Below are 12,640 nucleotides of genomic sequence, written 5' to 3' on the forward strand. Positions count from 1 at the left end.
TCACATGTAGTCTGACCTCCTGCAGTGTTGGGTGGTTACATAAGGCGTTGAGCCTGGATCTCACCAACCACAATGGAGGACCCGGACACACACAGCCGTTGGTCCCCCCCCCCCCGACACACACACACCCAGATCAGCAAAACAGGAAGTGGCCTTTAACTGGTAAAACAACAAAATCGTAAAATTGGGTTTCTGTCGCTCAGGCAGCGGTGGCATGTATGTCACCCAGCGACCGCAGTTCCTCAAATGAGACCCAATGGAAACTGCAAGTGGGCTGACGACTTGTGAGCTTGCGTGATCAGCTCCGGTATTGACTGTGTCTGTGTGTCTGTGTCTGTGTCTGTGTGTGTGTGTGTGTGTGTGTGTGTGTGTGTGTGTGTGTGTGTGTGTGTGTGTGTGTGTGTGTGTGTGCGCCGTCACAGACAGTCTATGCAAGAGTCTAAGGCGTTGGACTGGACCAATCCCAAACCTCTGCGAGTTTGATCCTCAGTGGCCTCAGCCTACCTACAAGCAGCCCTTCAACAACCCCCCCCCCCCCTCCCTCCCTCCCCTGCCCCCCAGCCCTCTGATAATAGCCCATCTCTGTGCTGGCCCTGAGTGGCTCCGTCTGCAAAACGTCCCCTAAGGGACTGAGTGTTGGATGGAACTCAAACCTAAAACCTAAAGTGCTTGGAGTGATCATTACCGTCCATTTGACCAAGAAGAAAATAAGAGGGAAAGAAAACATGACGACTCAACAGAAACCACGTGAACGTGTTCGCCTCGATCACATAACATAAAAAAAAGAAAAGTGAAATGTATTGGTGGCTCAAACTTTTAGCGACACAGGTTCAATTTCATCCGTGGTCCTGTGCTACATGTCATTCTCCTTTTTCTGCAACGCAATGTCCTGTCTCCTTCACTCTTCTGTCTCTCTCTTCAGTCCTGTCTCTCTCCTGTCCGGTATCTCTCCCCTGTCCGGTATCTCTCCCCTGTACTGTCTCTCTCCCCTGTACTGTCTCTCTCCCCTGTTCTGTCTCCCTCTCCACTGTCCTGTATCTCTCCCATGTCCTGTCTCTCCCCTGTCCTGTCTCTCCCCTGTCCAGTCTCTCTCCCCTGTCCAGTCTCTCTCCCCTGTCCAGTCTCTCTCCCCTGTCCTGTCTCTCTCCCCTGTCCTGTCTCTCTCTCTCCCCTGTCCTGTCTCTCTCCCCTGTCCTGTCTCTCTCCCCTGTCCTGTCTCTCTCCCCTGTCCTGTCTCTCTCCCCTGTCCTGTGTCTCTCCCCTGTCCTGTCTCTCTCCCCTGTCCTGTCTCTCTCCCCTGTCCTGTCTCTCTCCCCTGTCCTGTGTCTCTCCCCTGTCCTGTCTCTCTCCCCTGTCCTGTCCTCTCTCCCCTGTCCTGTCTCTCTCCCCTGTCCTGTCTCTCTCCCCTGTCCTGTCTCTCTCTCTCCCCTGTCCTGTGTCTCTCCCCTGTCCTGTCTCTCTCCCCTGTCCTGTCTCTCTCCCTTGTCCTGTCTCTCTTCAGACTGTCTCTCTCCCCTGCCCTGTCTCTCTCCCCTGTCCTGTCTCTCTCCCCTGTCCTGTCTCTCTCCCCTGTCCTGTCTCTCTCCCCTGTCCTGTCTCTCTCCCCCGTCCTGACCATAAAAGGCCCCAGTAACACCAGATGAAATAGCCCAATAGAAACAGTCCTGTCTCAGAGCTCAGAGTGCCACGGCGGACGGGAGGGTCGGGCCTCCCGCTCTCCTCCTCCCCCCTCCTCCCGCCCTCCTCCCCCCTCCTCCCGCTCTCCTCCTCCCCCCTCCTCCCGCCCTCCTCCCTTCTCCCCGTCCCCCGTCTTGGCCCTGGGCGAGGAGGGCCGGGCGTAGCCGGGGGCCTCGCGGTCCATGACGGACAGGAAGTCGTACAACGGGGCGGCGGGACGCCACCCGTCATCACCCATCGTGCCTTTAGGGGGGAGGAGAGGGGAGGGAGAGGGGGGGGGAGAAGGGGGAGGGGAGACACACATGTATGATTGACTTTTTATATGCCTGACTGTAAAAGCCGAGCGGTGGCGTGTTGTCACCCGATAGCGAGTGATTTAAGACGGGAGTCCTTGGCGATTCATTATTTTGGTGAAAACTAAAATAAAAGAATCGAATAATCATGATTGCGTTATAACCCCTAGAGCAGGGCTATTCAACCTCCTTAACAAGTGGGCCGAAAAGGAAAACCACCGGGGGTTCATGGGCCAAACAGAGTAAAACTACGTGAATGAATCACTACAAATGAATCGTACTTAAAGTAGTGTTTACTTAATATATATAGTACTACTACATGGAATAAACTTGTCAGACGCATTCCTTCCTTCTTCACTTTTAATCGTATCATTATAAAAGATTTTGTTCTCACGTATTTTGGACACGTATTTAGAATTAAACAATGTTGTTTGAATCATCACAAAACAGAACTACTGTACATATGAGACATTTTGAGCCAGTGAGTCAGTGAGAAAGATTGCACTGCCTTGTTTGCCTAGTTTGGTTCATCCTGAGACACTCACGCAGCTTCTCATAGGTCATGGAGCAACGTGCCCTTGTTCTGATGGCATTCATATGAGAAAAGCTAGACTCGCACATATCGGTTGAGCCAAACTTTGTCAGAATAAGTGATGCCAGATCCTGATTGTGGGGTACTGATACTGGCTAGTATCACCGGCTACACACAGAAACCTGATTTGCATGCAACTATGTTTCTCCTTCATTTTTTGCATGCAACCTCTTGCGGGCCAGAAAATAATTAAGAGGGGCCGCATTTGGCCCACGGGCCGCTAGTTGAATAGGCCTGCCCTAGAGTGTTTTCAAAATGTACACGTTTTAGATGGAAAAAAAAAACACCCTAGACCATGGATGCTTTCTGAACTAATCAGCGATGGGCCTTTGTCCTGAGCTTTAAAGTGTCCCGTCGGTCGATGCAACTCTTGCAAGGGACAACGTGAACTCTGACCTCCGACTTAAGGGCGCAGACTCTGCAGCGGCGCTGCTGAGTCTCACGTTACAAGAGATGGACGTGGGAAGAGCAGAATGTCTAAAGTTAGACAGGAGCTAGCTTGAAATCGCAAAGACACGCATGTTGTGTCTTTAAGCTTGCGTGGAATGTTCCGGAACAACACGAAGGCGTGTGTGAACGAGAGCAGCGCTCTCCCTGTTCCATACACAAACACCGGGTCAAACCGTCAAAGGACGGGAGTCAGCCCACAACGATCATCACTTTCATCAAATAGCTTTAGCGCTGTATTTTAAAACATCTAATCCACAGCTCCCATTACAAAATGATTTGTGTGTTATTAATGTTAGCCTAATGCACAGACACACACACAGATTATTATCTTTTGCTTGCGATTGATTTGTGTTTTTTTTCTAGCTTATCTCTTGCTAAAGATCAATACATTGTTTCATGGATGATCTCTTGTCCTCAACACTCATTACAGCTGCATTTTATTTATGCATAATTTATTTTAATTTATTATTTAATGTTTTCAATGTTTCGCTTTCGACACAGTTTCCTGAACTCGGCTACCCGGTGCCAACGGCCCCCCCCCCCCGTCCCCCCCCCGTCTGTACCTGTGGGTGGTTCGGTCCCGTCCCGGATGCCCTCCAGCCAGTGCAGGACGGAGCGCGCCACTATGGGCCCGTGGGAGGGGTAGTGGTAGAGCTCCCCGCTGGGCAGCTGGGACAGGACCAGCGCGGGGAGGGGGGGCAGGGAGCCCCGGTACGTCCGCAGCACGGAGACCCCAGCGGGGGTACGGCCCCTGCAGCCCGGGAACGTAGGAATGAGGGTTTGGTTGATGAGGCGTCGATACATTGACGCTTTTATCCAAAGAGACTCACAATAAGTACATTTGTCCGAAGAAAGAGAAACAACAATATATCGCCCTCGCTCATCCAGTAAGGATGTTCATAGAAACAAGTGCCAAGCAAATTAGAAATGCTAGGCTAACCCATTAGCTAGGATAAGAGCTCTTTGAGAGTTGAATACAATATTATTAATGCATTCATAACCACATACAGGTTACCATTACAGCTCTTTATGGGTGAATTCATTATTATAATTGCAGTTAATTGAACACACTTGATATCATTACAGGTATTTCAGGGGTGAATTATTTATAATTATAATTATTACATAAATATTTGATCCTTTCTGCTCTATTATGGGCGAGTTATGTATTATTAATGCGATTGTTATTATCAAATGGTACAACAGAGATTGTGTGTCCACCATAGTAGCTCTACAGATGACCAAGAGCAACGTGCAACGGGTGCTCATTCTCTGTTCCACATGAGCAGGGGACATCACTGGAGTCCCACCTGTGGTCACATGTCAGTGTTAAGCAACTCATCATACAGTTAAGGACTAAGGGGAGGGCCGTGCATCCTACCCCGAGGCTATCCTGCCTCCATTAGACCGCCTGCAAAGTAGTAGGCTAGCGTCTTTCTAGTGTGAGTGAGAGAGAGAGAGAGAGAGAGAGAGAGAGAGAGAGAGAGAGAGAGAGAGAGAGAGAGAGAGAGAGAGAGAGAGAGAGAGAGAGAGAGAGAGAGAGAGAGAGAGAGAGAGAGAGAGACAGACAGACAGACAGACAGACAGACAGACAGACAGACAGACAGAGAGAGCGAGATGGACAGAAAGAGACAGACATACAGAGAGAGACTCCACCTACAGGTGTATCCAGCAGGGCAGGTAGCCCTCGGCCCCGCCCACGGCCCCGCCCTCTCCCCTGCCCCCGGCCGCCGCCCTCACTTCCCGCAGCACCGCCTGGGTCTCCCTCCTCGCCCACTCGTCCTCCTGGTCCTCCTCCTCCTCCTCGCTCCCCACGAAGAGGAGCAGCAGGGGCCGGCCCAGGGCCAGGTAGGACGGCAGGTTGGCCACCGTCAGCTCTGGCTGGGAGCGGGGACAGACATCCAGGGTTATGGATCCAACATGGAGGACGTGAAGGAGCACAGGTCCACAACCAAGGTGGTCTAATTCCCCATGTCCACACGGGTACACACACACACACACGGTGGCTCTTCAATCTTACCTACAGCCCATTACCGTTCTGTGCATGTTGTCTTCAGGCGTACAAACTAAGTCAGCGTTATTTATTAGTCGGCTCCGGCGTTCGCTGGGGTGACAGCGGCCCTTACAGATGAAGACGAATTGATTTTCCCCGCCATTTGCCGTCGCTTAGCGTGGCGTTTAATCGATCAACGCCTGCTTTCAAGGTCCCGGTTTACACACACACACACACACACACACACACACACACACACACACACACACACACAGATGGATCAACCACACACATACACACACACAGATGGATCGACCACACGCATACACACACACACAGATGGAACATTCACGCACACTCTCATACACACCAATGGATCAACCACACACACACACACACACACACACACACACACACACACCCCTACCATCTGGTGGAGCAGCGCAGCGTTGACCAGGGCGACCAGCTCTTCAGCCGAGGCCGGGAGGGGGAGGGGGAGGGGCCGGAGCAGGTCAGGGGGGGCGGGCGCCCAGGCGTCGGACGCCTTGTACAACAGGACCTCCGGTGACGACAGGCTCTGTGAGCGGCCGGCAGCCCTGAGCGATTCACACACACACACACACACACACACACACACACACACACACACACACACACACACACACACACACACACACACACACACACACACACACACACACACACACACACACACACACACACGGAGGAGGGTCGGAACAGAGGAAGGGAAGAGAAAACAAATCATTAGCGGAGGAAGACATTTGGGGCTTCTTCCTGCTTATTCCTTTCGATTTCATCAACTTTTAATCAATTTTGAATCATGAGTGTAACGGGCCTGTCGCACACAAACTCAGGGTGAACTCCTGAGTATCGGGTCCAAGGAGGATCAGGAGCTGCCCTTTCAAACATGCGACACACAGCAGGAGATAGGCCGCGTCAGACGTGCTCACACATATCAGAGATCCTCGGTTTATATTAGGCGAGGGCTTGCACCTGGGTAGAGCGTAGGGCTGCTCGATTATGGGGAGAATCATAATCACGATTAATTGGGTCAATAATGAAATCACGATTATTCAAACGATTGTTTTTGAGTTTGAAAACATGTTGTATTTATTCAGCTTGTCTCTCAGATATTTATTTTGTAACTGAGAACTTTGAAATTTCCCCTTTAAGTAATAAAAAAAGAAATGTACACAAAATGGTCAAAAAGAAAATGTTCCCATCTAAAACGATATACAGAAATGTATCCAGCTCGATTATGTTAATTTTTTGATCGTTTGACGCTAAAATCGAAATCGCGATCAAAATCCGATAAATCGCCCAGCCCTAGTAAAGCGTGTAGGAAGCAATATGTGACGCATAAAGCATGCAACGGTAGTCGCAGTGTTTTGTTTACCACACATCTTAGATGGCGGCTGAGCCAACCAACTCCGTATGCCGACTCTTTTTGAGGTGATCAATGCTGCGTTCATGCAGACGTATCCGCAATAATCATCAGAAGAGTGGAAAGCAGAAAGAAGTCGGATCGCAAAATACACAGATAAGAAGAGAAAGATACGAAGAGGCTACAGGTGCTTCGGTGCGAACAGGTTTCGCGCCAAACGCGGGATGGGAACGTCATCAACACATCAGACAACGACACATCCACTCACTCATATTTTCCTTCACACATACGGCCGCACCAGCGATTATACAGAGGCTTCTTGGTCTGCTTTTTATTAGTCATGTACATTTGACCTCGTTCGCTAATGGTGAGATTTACTTGAAACTACCCGATAAAGGGTGAAAGGTTAATTCATCCTGATTTGGATTGGCTCATTGTTTCATAAGGGCCCTGAAGCATCTGCACTGAATGCACCGTGACTTCATCACACACACACACACACACACACACACACACACACACACACACACACACACACACACACACACACACACACACACACACACACACACACACACACACACACACACACACACACACACGTCTCAGTTAACATGCTGTGAGGGCTCCCTATCATATCATATATTTAAGTTTAATTTATTTAACTTCTCCTCCTAACTTACTGCATCACTCTTAACATTTATCTTTCTATAACCATGAGGCAGCTCAAAATGCCGCGGTGAAGCGGTGGAACTTAGCCGAAGCTACGCGGTTAGAGACCATCATCCTCATGGCTGCTATCTGAGAGTAGCCTAGCCTGTTTGAACACACATCAGTGTGCGGTTACCAGCTCTCTGCCAGGCTATCCGTTAGCATGCCGGCTAGCACCTCGCCTCTCAGCGCCGTCGCCGCCGCACTGAACACTGCTGCGCCTGAGAGGGGAGAAGAGAAGAAGAAGAGCCGGGGGTCAAAAGGTCAATGTCGTGATTCCTTAATTGTGTTTTTTTTTTTGTTTTTTTTTAATCCCAAAGTCCCCCTGGTCTTTATTCCATTAGTCAAAGGAACGCTGTAAGATTCCATGTCCTGGAGACTCCGGGGTTCCTGGGTTTGGGTTCACTGTTCCCCGGGGGGACGCCGTCTTAACCGCTGTGATTGGCCCTTCATTTCATGATGTCCCGAGAGGCGGGGAAACCGTGGCCCCCTTAGAACTGAGACTCCGTCACGGACCGCTGCTCAATGTTTCCATTTCTATCCTGTGGTGTTTACATGCTGGCAGGGTTCCTGATTCTTCCCAAAGATAAGAGTTTTGTCCTTAAACCTAAATCATGCTGAATATTCCCCAGTTAAACCGTCGGGTTAGATTGTTTAAACTCGTGTAGTGGGAGGAAACCGAAGGAAGTCCACCAAGGTTGTAAAACGTTACGTAAACAATCGCTGATGAAGGTCTGAGGCAAGGAACCATTTACAACTTTAAGAAAAATAAATAGCATTTGAGGAACTTATCCAAAACAGAAAAACCACATTTCAAAGTAATCCATCCTCTCTAAGGCCTTAAATACTGTTTTCTTGACTTTTCCAAAAGCAACAAGTGACATTGGGTGGGCTGCGTGCATGCGTGCATGCGTGCGTGCGTACGTGCGCGCTCGTGTGTGTTCTCTAGTCACGAATGAAAAGGGTTTCTCTTACGGGGGTCCGCAGTGGTCTTAAACAGTCCCAGGACCCGGTCCGGTTTGCAGGCAGAGAGGTCTGACCCGGGCACTTCCTGTAGAAACGACCTCACTTCCTCCTGCGTGGACAGCAGCAGTGGGGACGGCACGAGGCTCCTGTGGAGTAAGCATATGGATAAGGGTCTGGTTTAGATTATGATATGCACAAAATGTGATCCTCTGAGGCTGGGTCTGATTTCTTGAACACATTGCAGTGACAGTAGTGTTTGTGCATGATGTTAACATCAAGCACGCATTTGGTTGTGATGATAGAAATGCTATGTAATTCAAAATTAGGAAAGTAAAAGTTTTCGTCGATGCAGATATCTTCGTTCGAGATCTTCTTCTATTCGTCTCTTAATCCAAAAAAATTGTTCCGCCTTAGATTTCAAATATGTTTAATAAAAAAAAATACGAGAAAAACTTAATCTCACAGGAAGCATGTCCTCCCTCAATGCTTAATCTTGTGGTCATATTTTTGAGCTTAATGGCGGTTTCCTGTCACAGGGAGCTTAACCATGATAAGAAACACTCAAAATAAACATTGCGAGTTGTGGCAACGGGTCCTGCGACTGATTATTATTGGATGCCAGACGTGACGCTGTGATGGATGCAGTTTCATATCTCATTAGCATAAACAGTTACAACTGTTTACTGTCTCATCATCAACCGTTAGAACAGTTGAAATGCTGTATGCAAAAGAATGGTGACCACGATGGTGACGTAGGTAAAAAAACAATCATCATTTAGTGACTAGACAGGATGTTTCTGTGCAAGATAAGATAGAAAAATGACTGAGCACTTTAACACAGTACTGTAACCAGCGTTCATTAGTAGAAACTAAACAAGGATGGCGCTGCTCACATGAGGATGAACCGGTGCAGCGCCTCGCTACCCAGCATGCCTCTGTATCGCCGGGCCGTCTCCCGGGGGCGGAGCAGCAGGACGCTGGGGAAGGCCCTGATTGGCTGGAAGGGGTACGGGCGGTCGGCGGCCATTGGCTGAGCGGCGCAGAGGTCGGTCCACTCCCCGCAGTCGACCACGCCCATCTGAACGCCGGCCACCTCCGAGTCTGAAAGCGGCCGGAGACGACGTCGTCGCCGCGTTTTCGGTTATCCAATTACCAGCGGTCAAAAAACTATTTAAATAAAGGTTTGACCCTTTTGTGCAAAGTCGCTTTACATTAAGCTGTTTAGTATCTCCTCGGGGTAGTGCACTGATGTTGCTTCCAACGTCCACGAAAATGAAAGGTGCTGCATGAATTTAGTGCAATATTTGTATTACAAGTCAGTAACTGAGTCACACATTTAAAGTGGAAAAGTTGTTTAGTCATTCATTATCCATCCATATTTCTAACTAGCGGTCGAATTCGAACACTAAAACACTTTCAAATAATGATATAGTGTATCCAATAATATGAATGAATTAAATCCTAAAGATGAACTCAACTCAAGGGAGCAGTTATGGCCGAATAATAAAAAAATACATGCATCAAGGCCGCGAAGAAATGTTAATGTGTAAAAAGTATAATATTGATTGGAAAGCGTCTGCTGCGTCTCGGGTCTTTACCTGCAAGTCTGTCGGCGACCTCAATGAACTTACTAAGGACCGCCATGGAAACAGCGTCCCCTGTTGTTACAAAGAAGGACAACATAATTATATTGAAACCGAAATATATTGGATATTTTCACTTGATAAATGAATAAAAATAAAAATCTTCAAATTTAGATATTGGTTGGAAGACTAATTGATTAATCCGCTAATCATTTCCACATTACTGGTGGCAGGGCTAATCAATCACACGCTGAAAACTTTATCATTAAGAAACAAAGCATATTCTACATCCTGCAGAGGTCGCTAGGCCGCGTTCAATGACGATCGGTACTTATAACCTGTATATTTTGTATGTTGTTCAGCAAAACCCATGTTAGTGACGGTTTAACAGTAAGATAGGCTCATATGACTCCAAGTTAACAAAACAGACTAGATTTCTGCAAGCGTCTCTCACATGGGAAAATGCAAAACCTCTCCCCACTAATAAAAAAAGTTTGTAGAAGTTGGCCCCTGAAAAGGAATTCAGTTTCATGCAACGGATATCTGGGTTTTTGTGCCCGGTGGTCTGTCGTGTCTCACATTTCAGGTAGAACAGTGCCACCGTGAGGCTGTGCTCTGCTACTGCAGGGAGGAAGTTGTCGCTGTTGAGCAGCGTTACGGCGTCCATGTCCAATGAGACGCCTCGGCTCCTGAAGACCGACTCGGCCACCTCATCGTCCAACATGTCTGCACTCGGGCGCACACAAACATGCACACAGTTTTTACGTGTCTTAATGTCACACTGTTTACATTTTGAATCAATGTTAACAGTGTAATCAGTATAATTTAAGTGTCATATGATAATTTGTCGCTGTACAAGATGGACGTCGTTTTACCGAGCTCCGACCAGTCATCTGCATGCTCTCTCTCCTCCTCCTCCTCCTCCTCCTCCTCCTCCTCCTCCTCCTCCCCTTCCTCCCCTTCCTCTTCCTCGTGCCCCCCGGCTCTCTCCTGGGCATTGAACAGCCCCACCACCTCCTCAAGGTTGGTCAGGGTCAGATACTTGACCCCTGAGCCCTGGTAGAGAGAGTTGAAACCAATGGGTAGGAAAACATATTAAACACGCATTTAAAAACCACAGATCAAAAGTCGATCAAAATCTGCTGACTGTCTTTTCGGGGGCCGGTTCTTGTCTCAACTCGCTCGTTTTGTTTTTGCATCCTCGACTGTTGTCCTTCTCACTTAAACATTGCATTAGATGGGTGATTTCATGCCATGAGGTTGATCGGTTTAACAATCTGTCTGTCCCTGTGCCTTAGAGACGTTAGGATAGATCCGTCTACCTGTCTACCCAGTGGACTGTGGCGAATGTTGCTGATCTATGCAGTATACATCTAGGTGGACACGCCTACTTGTGATGTCACTAAGGCCAGGGACTGGCAGATTTTCAAACTGCTTGTAATGGCTAATCACACTCACACCTGATGGCATAATATCACCCTTTTAACGACTAAAGGTGTGTCTAAATTACTTTTGGATGAATGCATCCGCTCATTAAATGACTAAATTTGGTTGTGTGGATACATATGTACTTCTGGGATGGCCATTTGGTGGTGTGTAACAGAAATAACAATACACAATATCAAAATAACAGCAACCCAGTCTCCACTGGAGCAAATGGTAACGTGAGACATCAGAGCAAGGCACAAACAGGGAACACAATGAAAAGGTGATTGGCATGTTGTTTACACGTGATGAATTTGTAGTGAACATGTTATGAATGAACTCACCTGTCCTGGAAGCCTGTAGGCCACGTTGAACTCCTCAGGTGTTTTCACCGCAGGACTCTCTCTGGACACACACACACACACACACACAATCAAATGTTGGAAAAACTAAGGATTTGACCATACCACAGAGTCGTGAATACTGAGGCAGATGTGGGATGCTGAACATAGAAATAAAACAAGGAAGCCCACAACACGTTTTCCCTAAAATAACTACACGCCGAAACAACTCGACTATATAGTTTCGTAATAAACAAACTCGAATGTCTATCGATGTATGTAATGAAGGCAAGAGTTGACCAGAATAAAAAAAGATGCCACAAAATCCTACACACTGCACCTTTAATGGATTGAAGAGCTGTAGTACAGAAGCGACATAGTGCAGCTTTAACCTACAGAAATATTGACTACAGCGTCACACACACACACACACACACACACACACACACACACACACACACACACACACACACACACACACACACACACACACACACACACACACACACACACACACACACACACACACACACACACACACACACACCAGCCTCCCATCACCTGTGCACTAGCATCAGCAGGGCCAGGCCTCGCAGCCTCCAGGCTAAAGTGGTGGCCACGGCCCGGTCCGGGTGCTCGGTGCTGGGCCGGGAGAACAGGAAGAGCTGGGGCGTCTGGAGGAGGGTATGGTGGGGGTGGACGGAGGAGGGGTCCTCACGCACCTCCGTCTGGTGGTGGGGGAAGAAGGAAGGGCCACAGGTGTAGAGGATGCAATTCTGCGGACGTCCCTGAAGACGTCTTAGTGGGCGCCATTATGTTTTCATTGTATTCATTTTTTATGACCAGACTTTCGCTAGTTATTGAAGTTTTTCACTTCCTCCTTTTATCCTTGCTATTTGCAACTGTCTCTGTCCCCCGTTTGCTGCACCCCGCTTCCAGGATAAATAAAGTCTTATCCTTGTCTTGCAGCTATCCCCTTCATGAATAAGGAGCAACAACATTGCGTTGTGTGTGGTGTGATGGACAGCCCCCAACATGAGGAAGGACGCTGGAGAGAAGACACATTTAAAGGTGAACCTCTCTTCTGGTGGAGCACCCTACTCTAACGTCTGCAGCCGGCCTGTGTCTCCACTGCTTCTAGCAACGACCCAAGACACGGAACTGGCCGCAGATCTCAATACAGTAACATTTCAATCTAATACTA

General features: G+C 48.3%; 1 protein-coding gene across 1 annotated transcript in view; it reads right to left on the bottom strand.

Annotated features, from left to right (window-relative positions):
* Positions 1–12,640, bottom strand: part of txndc16 (thioredoxin domain containing 16) — an 18,674-nt gene continuing 6,034 nt past the window's right edge. Inside the window, exons 9-21 of the mRNA XM_056588407.1 lie at positions 11,998–12,164; positions 11,440–11,500; positions 10,546–10,726; positions 10,250–10,396; positions 9,686–9,745; positions 8,981–9,188; positions 8,097–8,233; positions 7,258–7,342; positions 5,433–5,601; positions 4,673–4,893; positions 3,576–3,763; positions 1,785–1,920; positions 1–19 (exon numbers count right to left, since the gene is read on the bottom strand). Of these exons, the coding sequence (XP_056444382.1) occupies positions 1–19; positions 1,785–1,920; positions 3,576–3,763; positions 4,673–4,893; positions 5,433–5,601; positions 7,258–7,342; positions 8,097–8,233; positions 8,981–9,188; positions 9,686–9,745; positions 10,250–10,396; positions 10,546–10,726; positions 11,440–11,500; positions 11,998–12,164 (1,779 nt within the window). The remainder of the gene's footprint in view (positions 20–1,784; positions 1,921–3,575; positions 3,764–4,672; positions 4,894–5,432; positions 5,602–7,257; positions 7,343–8,096; positions 8,234–8,980; positions 9,189–9,685; positions 9,746–10,249; positions 10,397–10,545; positions 10,727–11,439; positions 11,501–11,997; positions 12,165–12,640) is intronic.

This window comes from Gadus chalcogrammus, chromosome 4 (assembly GCF_026213295.1).
Source record: "Gadus chalcogrammus isolate NIFS_2021 chromosome 4, NIFS_Gcha_1.0, whole genome shotgun sequence".
Taxonomy (NCBI): Eukaryota; Metazoa; Chordata; class Actinopteri; order Gadiformes; family Gadidae; genus Gadus; species Gadus chalcogrammus.